The sequence below is a fragment of the Diachasma alloeum genome, unplaced genomic scaffold (assembly GCF_001412515.2).
Source record: "Diachasma alloeum isolate Michigan unplaced genomic scaffold, Dall2.0 Dall_scaffold_00269, whole genome shotgun sequence".
NCBI lineage: Eukaryota > Metazoa > Arthropoda > Insecta > Hymenoptera > Braconidae > Diachasma > Diachasma alloeum.
The window spans coordinates 907,871-921,608 of NW_021680408.1; the positions used below are offsets into that span (position 1 = coordinate 907,871).

The 13,738-nt window shown below is 39.3% G+C and overlaps 1 protein-coding gene across 1 annotated transcript in view; it reads right to left on the reverse strand.

The window, feature by feature from the left end:
- Window positions 1–13,601, reverse strand: part of LOC107037632 — a 61,296-nt gene extending 47,695 nt beyond the window's left edge. Inside the window, exons 1-2 of the mRNA XM_015256278.1 lie at window positions 13,564–13,601; window positions 11,700–12,841 (exon numbers count right to left, since the gene is read on the reverse strand). Of these exons, the coding sequence (XP_015111764.1) occupies window positions 11,700–12,841; window positions 13,564–13,601 (1,180 nt within the window). The remainder of the gene's footprint in view (window positions 1–11,699; window positions 12,842–13,563) is intronic.
- Between the last annotated feature and the right edge of the window lie 137 nt (window positions 13,602–13,738).

Sequence of the window (13,738 nt, forward strand, 5' to 3'; positions counted from 1 at the left end):
GGCTACAAATTTCAACCCTCCGCATACATGCCTTCCCCTTCACCCGCTCATAAAATCACGCGTTCTTGGTAGCATCGACGACTTCTCAGGACCGAAAAGAACTGAGGATTCGAAAAGTCTCTGGAAAAGTACGTCGCAGAACTGATTAGGACTTACCAGGTCCATCTAGGTCTGGAGAGATCTTGAAAGACCTGTGTACGTCCAATCAGAACCAAATCCTCGACTCGGGTGGTCAATCGGTTTAAGTCGATTTTGGCTATTGACCAGTTTTCAATGAATATCTTGAAATCTAAGGGAGATAGCAAAATTTTTCTCATAACCTTTTTAGTAGCACTCAATTAGCTCTACAAAAAAGGTCATTATGAAAATTTCGCTATCTCCCTTAAATTCGGAAATATTACTGGAAAACTCAAATAAAGACTGAACTGACTTAAACCGTTTGATCACTTCGCTACTGATTTATCTCGAACGAATGGAGAAAGTAGGGCGGTTTTCGAAAATTTGAATTCGTCTGAAATCGCGAGATCATCCAAAAATTGCAGGCGGCTGTATCTTCGATACAGCTGTAATTGTATGTGGATACGTTCATGGTCTTTCCGTCATTCTCGAATTTCCTAGAAACTCCTTGCATTCCCTCGAATTTTCTGGAAACTCTTTAAATTCTCTCGAATTTTCTAGAAACTTCTTGAATTTTTTCGAATTTTCAAGAAACTTCTCAAATTATCTCGAAATGTCTAGAATTTTCTAGAATTCCGATAGATGGCGCTGCACATAAGGACCTTTTCCCAACATGACCCCCCATATTGAAACCATAGACGTATCCACATCAAAAATACCAGACAATCACATGAAATCAATAATTGCATGAAATCGTGGAAATCTCCCTGAAATCAGCAATCACTGTGCCACCGGATTTCCAAATTAATGTCTCGAAAGTGCTAAATTCTCAATATCGCGCAGCTCTAATATAGTGTACAAAAGGAACAAGTGAACAAACCTCTTGAAGACTGTGATCAGTCCATTATTGGAGGGGGGATAACCAGAGGGGAATCTGGGATAATTCATGAGGTATTGGAGGTACGGCATTATCTTTATGATCCCCTAATGCTGCTTAATGGCGTTATTCCATGGCAAGCGTGTATTTATATCGATGAATTTATCCACGATGGGGTAATGATGGCGAGAGTTATTGAAATATTAGCGGTGATAATGGGAGATTAACGTGTCGATTTGGTAGAGGGTGCTGGTGCGAGATGATTTGACTTGTATTGCAGGTAGATTAGGCCGAGAAATGGCTCTGAATATGGGAGAGATTCGGGGTGAGCCTCAGGGTGGGACGGACACTCGGGTGAGATGGACATTGACCCGAGGGTTAGCAGGGTCATGAAGGTGCACACACGGACAGAAAAGTTGGATGAACATTACCTCGACAATCGTGACAAATTTCACTATACACTGTTAGAATTTTTTTGAAATTTCATGAAAGATATTATAGTAAATCTTATGAAAGTGACATTCAATCGGATTTACGGAAAAAATGGTTATGAAATTTCCAGTTTTAAGTAGAATTCACGGAAATTATGAGTTTTCAGTGGGAGTGGGGAATATTCAGAAACAAAATGACACGAATTTTCAATTTTTTCCTGTATTTTCCTGATTTTTCTGAATTTTCACAGAATAATTAAACTGGAAAATCAAGTATTCTATGGATTTTAAGATCATTTGAATAATCACAAAATATTCATATGTAATACCACGAGAGCTTCAAAATTATCGGATATTTCCCGATGGGTTCGTTGCAACCAAATGAAAAGAGTCAAGTTTTTCTTGAAAAACTTGAAGACTTCGTTTGTGTTTAAGTCGACTTATCTCTCAATTGAGTTTTTGAGAAATATTTCCGAATCTAAGGGAGATAACGATATTTTCGTAATTACATTTGTTGTAGCTCTCAATCGGCTATACAAAAAAGGTTATAACAAAAATTTGGATATCTCCCTTAGATCCCGAGATATTCATTGAAAATCGGTCAATAATCAAAATTGACTTGTACCGTTTTACCACTTCGCTACGGAATTGTTTGCTGGAAGAAATTAGATTATAAAGTTATAGATTGAATTTTTATGGAGCGTTCCCCCACTTCTTAAATTACAGATTGACATTTTACATTGAGAAATAAAAAATTTCCGTGAAGAGATGTTGTACTTGTTTGAAAGATGAAGGGCAATTAGTTCACAACAAAAGAGCGACTTCTCGAACCGAGCCAAGTGGTTTTTTGCATTAAAATATTTTGCATTTGAGACTAAAAAACTATTGAATTAATTAATTTAGTCAGGCTAGGTTTGAGAAGTCCCTTTTTTGTCGTTAAACAACTATCATCGTCTTTAGGAGAAATACAAAATCTCTTTGCGAAAGTTTTTTACTCAGTGGAAGATATTTTGTCATGTCAATTATCGAGCCATGAGTTTCTTGATACGAGTGTACTCGTAAAAAACTTTTACGTACTCCTCAAAAAACTTTTTTCCTCAGTCTAGTTGATTCTGAGTGCTCACGATTCAAATAGTTTCGCAGAGTAATTGATCAGCACAGACGAAATTAGTTCCTGAACATTGGAATGTGGTATTCATGGATTCTGGTTCTATTTTTAATTATTCATCGGTCTTCAGGTTCTTCTTTTGAAAGTTCTCGTTCATTCTGAACAAGGAGGTAAATGAAAAACTATTTACGATTCATTAATATGGATGAAAACGGCACCCACTTGAATCTCAAAGTGAAATTCATTAACGCCCGATTCAATCTACATAATGTGCCCTTAATTAGGCATATATTCTTGAATAATAGCCGTTGAGAATGGAAATAATAGAGAGGTGAGATTTAAATCAAGAAGGTGAGGAATTTTGATATTCCTGCGGGGCCACAGAATTTGTACTTTTTGAGGCAGCTTGACAGTTAGGGATGGGCCAGGGTTCTTCCAGTCCGGGCCAGTATTGGTACGAAGATGGTAACAATTCTGTGCAACTACGGGTTTAAACCAAGATTGGTGGATGAGTGTTGGCGCAACCTCGGGCGAACCTTGGCCGGCTAGAATTGGCCAAGACAAAACCTTAGCTTCTCAGTATTGGTGCGAAGATGACAACAACTCTGACCGACTATGGTTTAGACGCAGATTGGTTGTCGAGTGTCGGCCCAACCCTGGGTGAACCTTGGCTGACTAGTATCGGCCAAGACGAAATCTTGACTGTCCCGTATTGGTAGGAAGATAGCAACGATATTTAACCTGCTATGGGTTTAGGCCGAGATTGGTTATCAAGTGTTGGGACAACCTTGGGCGAACCTTGGTTGACTAGTAGTGATCAAGACGTAACTTTGGCTTGCCAATATTATTGCGAAGATTACAAAAATTCTGATCAACTACGGGTTTAGCCCATTAGTTGTCGAGCATTGGCCCAACCTTGGGCGAACCTTGGCTAACTAGTAGTGACCAAGATGTAACTTTGGCTTGCCAATATTATTGCGAAGATGACAAAAATTCTGACCTACTACGGGTTTAGCCCATTATTTGTCGAGCGTTGGCCCAACCTTCGGAGAACCTTGGTTGACTAGTAGTGATCAAGGCGTAACCTTGGCTTGCCAATATTATTGCGAAGATGACAAAAATTCCCACCTACTACGGGTTTAGCCCATTATTTGTCGAGCGTTGGCCCAACCTTGGGCAAACCTTGGCTAACTAGTAGTGACCAAGACGTAACTTTGGCTTGCCAATATTATTGCGAAGATGACAAAAATTCCGACCTACTACGGGTTTAGGCCAAGAATTGGCCAAAACGTTCAAACTTGCTTGTCACGTGTTAGACAAAATTTGGCTGCCTCGTATTAGAACCAACCCTATACGAAGCTTGGTTGTCAGCCTCGGCTCAAGCTTTATTGTCAAGTATAGGACCAACCCTCGGCAAAGATGGGTTGTCAAGTGTTGGCGTAAGGTTGAGTAAAGCTTAATTGTCCAGTATTGGCGGAGTCTTGGACGAAGCTTGATTATGAAATATTAGGGCAAGCTTGGCTGTCGCCTATTTGCTCTATCCTGAGCTAATGTTGGCACCTAAGGGTCAAGCCCACACCCAGCCCTCGGCGAATCTTATTTAAAAACACCGAGCGTCTTGCTCACCAAAGCTATGGTTGCCAGTGCTACGCCAAGGTTATGCCAAGACTAGGCAATTCAAGCCGGCGGGTGAAGAGGCAATGATTTTCCCAGTACTGCGATGGCAAAGGTCAGGATACTACACCTGGACCATGGGCTGAATTTCTAGCTGGCTCTATAGAACGATTTGTGGCATCAAACATTTATTGGCTCTATACCACGCTGCACAGGCCAATGATTTTATTGTTTCTGTTCCAAGGATGAAACCTATACCTCATATCTCAAGTAGTTCTTTGTACCCATTACGAAGGTGATTGACGAATCGGCCTAGATGGTCTGGTTTTGGTGGAGAAGAGTTAAATATTCAAGCTGGATTTGCTGGGCATTCAGGACAATCAGTGATAATGAATTTTGGGGAATTCTTGAGAAAAGTTGAAATAAGAAAGATGAATTTTTTTTTTAAGAAAAGGACTAATGGAATATGAAATAGGTCAGATTGAAGCTGTTCATGAATATGCGTAACTCTCAGTGCAGACTCCAGGAATTTCTTGCTGTATTCACACATTAATTTCCAACTTGTTCGCTTCGCATTGATTGCGCCATTATTTTTCCGCTGTCCAAATTCCTAATCACTTATTGTTGTGATGCAAACAGTCATTTCAATTTTCATCGGTTTCACATTTTTCATATTTTCTCCTCAACAATCTACGTGGTTCAACGTTTTGGGATTTCGGGAGGATATTTGAAATCACTCAAAGAATATATTCTCAAAATTTCAGCTCTGCAGTCTATTTCCTTCTACTCCCATATACTTACTGCCAAAGTTCCTCAAATCTCTTACTCTAAAAAGAATAAATTCCTCGCTTTTTTTGTTCAATGGTAGCCGTCGTTTTGTTACTTTTAGCCATTCATGGACTGCGAACTCGACTCTTTTAGGGATGATTCGACGGTTTCGATTCCCCGCCCCGGGCACATTTATATCCAAGATTTCTTTTCCCTCACTTGTGAGCCGACATCGCCATTGATGAAGAAGAACAAAGATGCGCCACAGGCATATCAGAACGATAAATCAAAGCCCGCGCGTTCGTCTTCGTCCTCGATCCATTATCACTTGGATATACATCGAACCCCAAGAATAACCCCGATGACCTCATTCAGCGGAGAAATAAAACAAGAGGACAATTCGAGAACTCATTGATAATCTTTCAGTGAAGAGATGAATTGACGATGCGGGTCATTGCAGTGGAGGAAGCGATATTGGTGAGATTTATATTGGTTGTATGCAAGCGTCGAAATTGCTGTGAAACAACATCACAAATTACTCATAATTCTATAAAGTTTCGGAACGAATTCGCTTCGTCTTTGTGGGATGAAATCACGTTCTGGAAAGTTAGAAATGGACCGGAGGTGATCAGAATTCTAGAGGTGCCCTAGGGCTGGTCGAGTCTTGCCTAAAGGCAGGATCTACTAGTAGATCTATCTAGGAGTGAACCGACGTCGGTGGCCGAGTGTAGTGATGCCGCGAGAGACTTTATGAGACATCACGAGACAATACCTTGAAGGGATTGTCTCGGTCTCAGTGAACGCGGACATTTTTGGTCTCGTCTCAGTCTCGAAAGACGCAGTAACGACTTCCGTCGTGATGACTCTGAGTCAATTTATCTCACCTCGGTGTCTAGTTTTTTGCGTTTTGTATATGTAGCGAAAGACGAGACGAGACAAAGCGAGACAAAAACCGAGATTTTACATTAAAAATACGAAAAACTTCAGACCGAGATGAGATCAAGTGACTCGGAGTCATTACGAGAGGAGTCGATGCTGTGTATTTCGAGACTGAGATGAGACCAAAGATTTTCCAAAGCATTGTCTCGTAAAGTCTCTCGCGGCATCAATAGCCGAATGGGCTAGACTAGTGATGCCGCGAGAGACTTTACGAGCCATCACGAGACAATACCTTGAAGGGGATTGTCTCGGTCTTAGTGAACGCGTACTTTTTTGGTCTCGTCTCACTCTCGAAAGACGCAGTAACGACTTCTGTCGTGATGACTCTGAGTCAATTTATCTCACTTCGGTGTCTAGTTTTTTGCACTTTTTATATGTAGTAAAAGACGAGACGAGACAGAGCGAGACAAAAACCGGGGTTTTTGCATTAAAAATACGAAAAACTTCAGACCGAGATGAAATAAAGTGACTCGGAGTCATTACGAGAGGAGGCGATGCTGTGTATTTCGAGACTCATATGAGACTAAAGATTTTCGGGTTCATTCTGACCGAGATCATCTCTCCAAAGCATTGTCTCGTAAAGTCTCTCGCGGCATCACTAGCCGAATGGGCTAGACTAGTGATGCCACGAGAGACTTTACGAGACATCACGAGACAATACCTTGAAGGCATTGTCTCAGTCTCAGTGAACGCGGACATTTTTGGTCTCATCTCAGTCTCGAAAGACGCAGTAACGACTTCTGTCGTGATGACTCTGAGTCAATTTATCTCACCTCGGTGTCTAGTTTGTCTGTTTTTAGAGGCGATGCTGTGTATTTCGAGACTGAGACGAGACTCAAGATTTTTGGGTTCATTCTGACCGAGATCATCTCTCCAAAGCATTGTCTCGTAAAGTCTCTCGCGGCATCACTACTCTCCTCTACTGGTGATGATTCGTCTATACTTCTTAATAACGTCATGAGCTAAGGGTATTGCAATTGGGCACAATATTGATTAACAAGTGTTGGCTCAGCACTGGGCGAAGGCTGACCACAAGCATTGATTGCGATGTCAATCAAACCCAGCCATAATCATAATTAGATCACCTAATTCATGTCTGGTGCGGGGGTGGGCAGGAATGAACGACCATTTAAATCTTTAGATACTTGGGACGATGAGAGATTATATAATGATTCTATTATCCAACTCTTTCTATATATATCCCCCCTATTCTTTAATTAATAATTTATCAACCGCTTCTTCTCGTTATCAAAGAACTCCTTATTCTCTCATGGGAAATAAACACATGAAGTTTCATTGTAATTCAGAACAGATTATCTTTTCAGCAACCGGAGAAGTTTTCACAGAATTGCCCCGAGGAACTCCGACTACTTTAGCAATTAGTATAAGAGGGAATATTCATCATTACTAAATATCGGCAATGAATAGGTAATCATTTCATTGCTCATAAAAAAGCAATCTTCCTTGCACAAGAAATTCCATAAAAAATTGAATGGGAATAAATGGGCTGTTTTGTTTTTCAAACAAGATTAAATCTGAAGCGAAGCGGTAAAACGATTTAAGTTGACTTAGCTCGTAGCTGATGTTTCGAGAAATATCTTCGGATCTGCGGGAGATACCGTAATTTTCATAATAACCTTTTTTGTAGCTTTCGATTTGTTCTATAGAAAAGGTTATAACAAAAATTGTGCTATTCGCCTTGGATTCCGAGATATGCATTGAAAATTGACGAGTAGTCAACATCGACTTGAACAGTTTCACCGCTTCGCTGCGGAAATATCTTTCTACGTGAACACACCCTCGCAAATTTTTCTTCATCATTCGTCGGCAGAATTGATTGTCTCAACTTCCATGGCTATGTCTTCTATGACTACACGGAGAGAAATGTTTGATAAAAATTATCCTACCGTTCTATAAAAGTGTATTATGAAATTTAGTAAAAATTAATATATGAGGAACAAATTTTATTCTACAGTACAGAAATTTTATCCTGATAAAAATAAAAATTACCCTGCCGGTAGAGTAAAAATTACTGTACCGCTAGGGTAAAATTTACCAACCGTTCGAGAATTTGCGTTATCTACATAAAAATTATTGGACTGGAAGGGTAAAATTTATTATGCGTCAGGATAAAATTTCTCTAGCGTAGAATAAAATTTTATAATCACATTAATTTTTCCTAAATTTGGAAATAGAAATGAGGAAACGATGACTCACGATACACTTTTACAGAACGGTATTATAATTTTAATCAAAAATTTCTCTCCGTAAATTAGAAATTCCTTCAAAAAAGACATGAGGTCAACCCTTCTGTTCCTTTTTCCGAACAAGACTGCAAAGTCTATTTATTCAAACACATCTTAACTAATTCTGCATCATCATCCGTCTGTTGAATTGATTGTCAACTTTCCCTGATTATTAAAAAACAACTGTCCGAGTGAACACCAAATCGGAAACAAACAAACCAAACGTGAAAAAATCCCCGAAATTCAGGTATTAAACTCCCAGCAAATTTCTACATTCCCCCAAGCATATTTTTCCATTCATCCGCCTCTCCATTCATTACCACGAGTTTCCGTATCACTAACACTAATAAAAAAAAATCCGAACAAAATACCGAGAATAGTACCGTTCCAAGTGGTGACCGGAAAAAAACAGGTGAATAATGTACATTTGTCTGAACAATAGAAATGCACATTTGGACCTCGACTTTTATTGAGGCACCGTGCTCGGTCCATCGGCCCTCTAAATCAAGGGAACTCCCCACACACCCAAAAAAAGGAGCGGCGTGGGCGACTCGATATAGACGCACAGCCCCAATGGGCAAAAAAGCTATAGGTACTCGGCAGTAAAGTAGAAGACCGAGAGAGAAAAAAAGGAGACGAGATAAAAAAGAAGAGAGCGCGGGTGTATGCGAGGGGAATTGAGAGCGCACGTAGGAGGCTGCGAGAGGGACAGATGAACTTAAAAAAAAAGAAGCGAAGATAGAAAAGAGTGAGATGGAGGATGAGTGGCTGGATCGAAGTTCCTAGATCCCCTGCGGGATATTCTAACCCCGAGATTCATTATGTCGTTACAGGGAGGAATATCTGTGTGAAGAGAACGCAAGCGAAAGGGCGCACGTAGCCCAGAGCTGTTGTGTATAACTATCGCCGGGACTCCCCGGCTTTGTCCTAGGTTATTTTATGCAATTCTGGGGGAAACTGAGACCACGTGGAATGTAAAATTTTTAATCTGAGGGAGTGGTTTTACAGGTGGAGGGGGTTTAGGAATTTCAGGGGGAATTTTATGCACTAGCGCCCTTTTTCCTGTCAGATTCGATATTCCTTTTTTCAATTAACTGGTTGCAATCATTCTCATTGCAAAAAGGAATACGAGCGATGAGAATCATACACTGTTGGAATTTTTTTGAAATTTCAAGTTTTAAGTAGAATTCACGGAAATTCATGAGTTTTCAGTGGGAGTGAGATGGAATATCATAACATGATTGAATTTTCAGTGGAATATGAATATTCACTTGGAATACCACAAGAGCTTCAAAATTATCGGGTATTTTCCGATAGGTTCGTTGCAAACAAACGAAGGAGTCAAGTTTTTCAGGTTAAAAAATCACGAGTGCGAAGCACGAGTTATCAAAAAATTATCAGTTGAAAACCCTGTAGCTTGTACCACGTGATGTCGAATGGGCCAATTATATTGCCCGATATTTGTGTTGGAAAAATAATCAGAAATAAAATTATATGAAATTTCAATTTTTCCCTGAATTTTCCTGATTTTTCTGAATTTCCGCGGAATAATTGAACTGAAAAATCAAGTATTTTATTGATTTCTTGGAATCATAAGATTTCCTGAAATCATAAAACAAGATTTTCTAAAATTTCAGTGGAACTTGAAAATATACCATAAAAATTTCCGGAATTTGGCATCGAAAATTCAGACGAAAATTTCTAACAGTGTATGTCCCAATTCATCAGCTGGTAAATTTGAGTATCACCTATGCTTCTAATTCCTTCTAGAACACACTTCCACTCTAAAGTTCAGAGTGCATTTTTGGAATTCAATATTTGTTAATACCCTGGTAAAATTGCATCCCCACACTGTTATCAATTTTTAGTTAGTTCACGCGATAATTCAATTCATCTGTTGTCAACTGTTGATATTCACATATCATCAGTATAATTCGGTGCTTAGAATATTTTCATCTCGTGTTCCCAGCACCAAAATAACAATTAAAACCTAATTATATATCTCGAATTATACATCATACTGACAATAGCTATAAATAATAACGATATACAGCAAAAAAAGTCCCCCATCCCATGCAACGCGAAAACCAAAAGCTTCCATTCGGAAGCAAAAATGGAAAATTCCTAATCGGTCTCGAAGTGAGAAATAATTCCCCAAAGATTCTCAGTTTTCCTGCAGAAATATTTTTCCCTCACCACAATAAAAAAGCCCCGAATGGGCAGGTAACCCTCAATGACTCAGCACCATATATCTCTACATCTCCACACATAAAACAATTCTCCAATTATATATATCATACTGATGATAGGTTGAAAAACGATGTAGAGAAAGAAAAAATCCCCCTGCACACGTAAAGAACGTCAAAAATCTTTCATTCCGACGCAGAAATATAAACTTCAATGACCGATAATCAGTCTCAAAGGGCGAAGCAAATAATTCCGCAAAGATCTCACTTTCCCCGTAGAAATATTCCCCCATCAAATTATCCCTCATCAAAATAAAAATCTCCGAATGGGTAAATAGATCTTTCATTTTGAAGCAAAAATATAAAATTCTTAAATAAAAATACACATTTTCAATGTGCGATAATCAGTCTCTAAGCTCGAAGCAAATAACTCCCCAAAGATTTTCACTTTTCCCGTAGAAAGATTCCCCCATCAAATTATCCCTCATCAAAATAAAAATCTCCGAATGGGTAAATAGATCTTTCATTTTGAAGCAAAAATATAAAATTCTTAAATAAAAATACACATTTTCAATGTGCGATAATCAGTCTCTAAGCTCGAAGCAAATAACTCCCCAAAGATTTTCACTTTTCCCGTAGAAAGATTCCCCCATCAAATTATCCCTCATCAAAATAAAAATCTCCGAATGGGTAAATAGATCTTTCATTTTGAAGCAAAAATATAAAATTCTTAAATAAAAATACACATTTTCAATGTGCGATAATCAGTCTCTAAGCTCGAAGCAAATAACTCCCCAAAGATTTTCACTTTTCCCGTAGAAAGATTCCCCCATCAAATTATCCCTCATCAAAATAAAAATCTCCGAATGGGTAAATAGATCTTTCATTTTGAAGCAAAAATATAAAATTCTTAAATAAAAATACACATTTTCAATGTGCGATAATCAGTCTCTAAGCTCGAAGCAAATAACTCCCCAAAGATTTTCACTTTTCCCGTAGAAAGATTCCCCCATCAAATTATCCCTCATCAAAATAAAAATCTCCGAATGGGTAAATAGATCTTTCATTTTGAAGCAAAAATATAAAATTCTTAAATAAAAATACACATTTTCAATGACCGATAATCAGTCTCTAAGCTCGAAGCAAATAACTCCCCAAAGATTTTCACTTTTCCCATAGAAATATTCCCTCATCAAAACCAAAAGCCCCGAATGGGTAAATATCCCTCCTATTCCATATCCGGTAACCCCCGATGACTCAGCACCACACATCCCTATATCTCCGCACACAAAACAATTCTCCAATTATATATCATACTGACGATAGATAGAATAACGATAGAAAGAAAGAAAAGCCACCCCAGCGCAATAGTGAAACACGGTAGAGAAGAAAATAACAGTGAAAGACACTCACCAATTTGTGGTACGTCGTATTGTCGATTGCCACGTGATGCCCTCAGCATGATTTGCGTTGCCATACCACCCACTGTTCCACCAGGTGACGACGGCACTGATGATGAAGATTGCGACTGTACTTGAAGGTTCGTTTGCGATCGTGTATCACTAGTTGACCTTCTACGTCCTGTTGCACTACCATAATTACGTTTACCCATTGGCCTATCATAAGCACCATCATTATTCCTCCTAATGTCATCATTGGCATGTACTTGCCACGCATCATCTACATTATCTAACGGCCATACTGGAGCTTTTTTCATCGGCAAAACACCCTTCTCCTTCATCGTAACCCCACCATTACGTGAATTACGTTGTAACATACGTTTTTTCATAAAATCATAGTGATTATCAATTGGAAGCGCATTATCACTTGTACCATCATATACTGATGTTCTATCATTAACACTTTTCAATGTATCATCCATTCTATCATCAAAATAATCACCACTCATTTTATCATTACTTTTATGTGGATAAAGTGTCTCAATAACAGCACTCGTGAAATCATCAATAACTCCATTATCATAAATTCCATTTCTACCTCCGTCTAATCTATTCTGTTTGTCTGGCAAATTCCAGGCATTCTTGTCGTATATCAACCAGTCCGGCGGTAAATCATACGGCACTGATTCCATACCAAATCTGTATGACGAATCGATGTCCGTATTTTTATCATTTTTACCAATGACAACAGTGGCTGTTGATGCCAGTGGTAATTCATTGTCAGTTGTACGTGAACGATGATCGTATCTCGACCTAACCTGTGGACGCTGATTAATATGTACACTTGGACGATTACCAAGTGTCAATGCCAATCCAAGACTCACATAACCGAATAACCATATCATTTGACAAGCCATATCTATCAATTTTTTAACAAACAATTTTCTACTGTACTTTTTTCTTCTTCTTCTTTTTACAAAGTGTATCCAACGCGGCAAATACGTTTTGCTGTAATGCAACTTTTCAATTGATAGTTTACTATTATCGTGATTTCCACTTGAGACGCTTGCGACCACTTGTTTTTTCCACCTACGCGGAAAATACGTTGCCAGCCAACCACCACTTTCAAAATCGATCCGTCTAACGTTTCCTCTTCTTTGTTTAACCAAGTTTTATTCAGGCATCGACGCACAGCGCTTTGTACGTGATTCGAGTATTAAAGAAAAAAGAGGGAAAAATAAAGACGAGAGGAAAAAAGAATGGAGAGAGTAAAACCGAAGAGGAGAGATTGAGGGAAAAAAAAACTTATTGAGAGAGAAATAATAAGAGGAAGATTGGTCGGAGGTTTGAGGTGGGGGGGAGGGGGGCTGGCGAGTGATTGCGCGCGCTACAGAGGAAGAAGACACGAGGAAAAAGGAAAGAAGGGGAGAGGAAGAAGAGAGGTCAGAGTGGATGAACAAGGGGGTAGAAGGTAGGAAATAAATAGAATTGAGACTGAACTGAACAACTGTAACAGAATCAATTGTACACTCGGTCTATTCTTTCCGTCGTTGAGGTTTTTTTTCCCTTCGTTGTTTCCTATTTTCCCCCTTTATCTCGCCTTTTTTTTATTCACGTTGAATTAGTCACAGTCTCACGTCCCCCAGCACTCGTCGATTACCTGAAATCAGGTGGTTATAACCGTATGATTATTGCACATCAATACGTAACAGTGCGTGTGGGAAGGCGTGACGGTGCTGTTGGTGCTCTTGGTTGTCATTATCAATGATTTATTAATAAGTTGAGTGCAGGTGCGTTTAAGTGCAGTTAAATAAAACAGTGCGATGCTGTTGATCATAATTTCAGTGACACAAGCAACAGGCAATCAACATAATCACACATTTATGGTCTTTGGTTTGCTGTCACTGGGCGTCATCGTCACTATCAATAATGCAAATGCGAAGAAAAAACAACGCGACTGCTCTCTTGGCTCTCTTTGTTCCCGTTTCTTCGGCGGATCCACTACCCCCCCCCCCCCCCCCCCCCCCCCCCCCCCCCCCCCCCCCCCCCCCC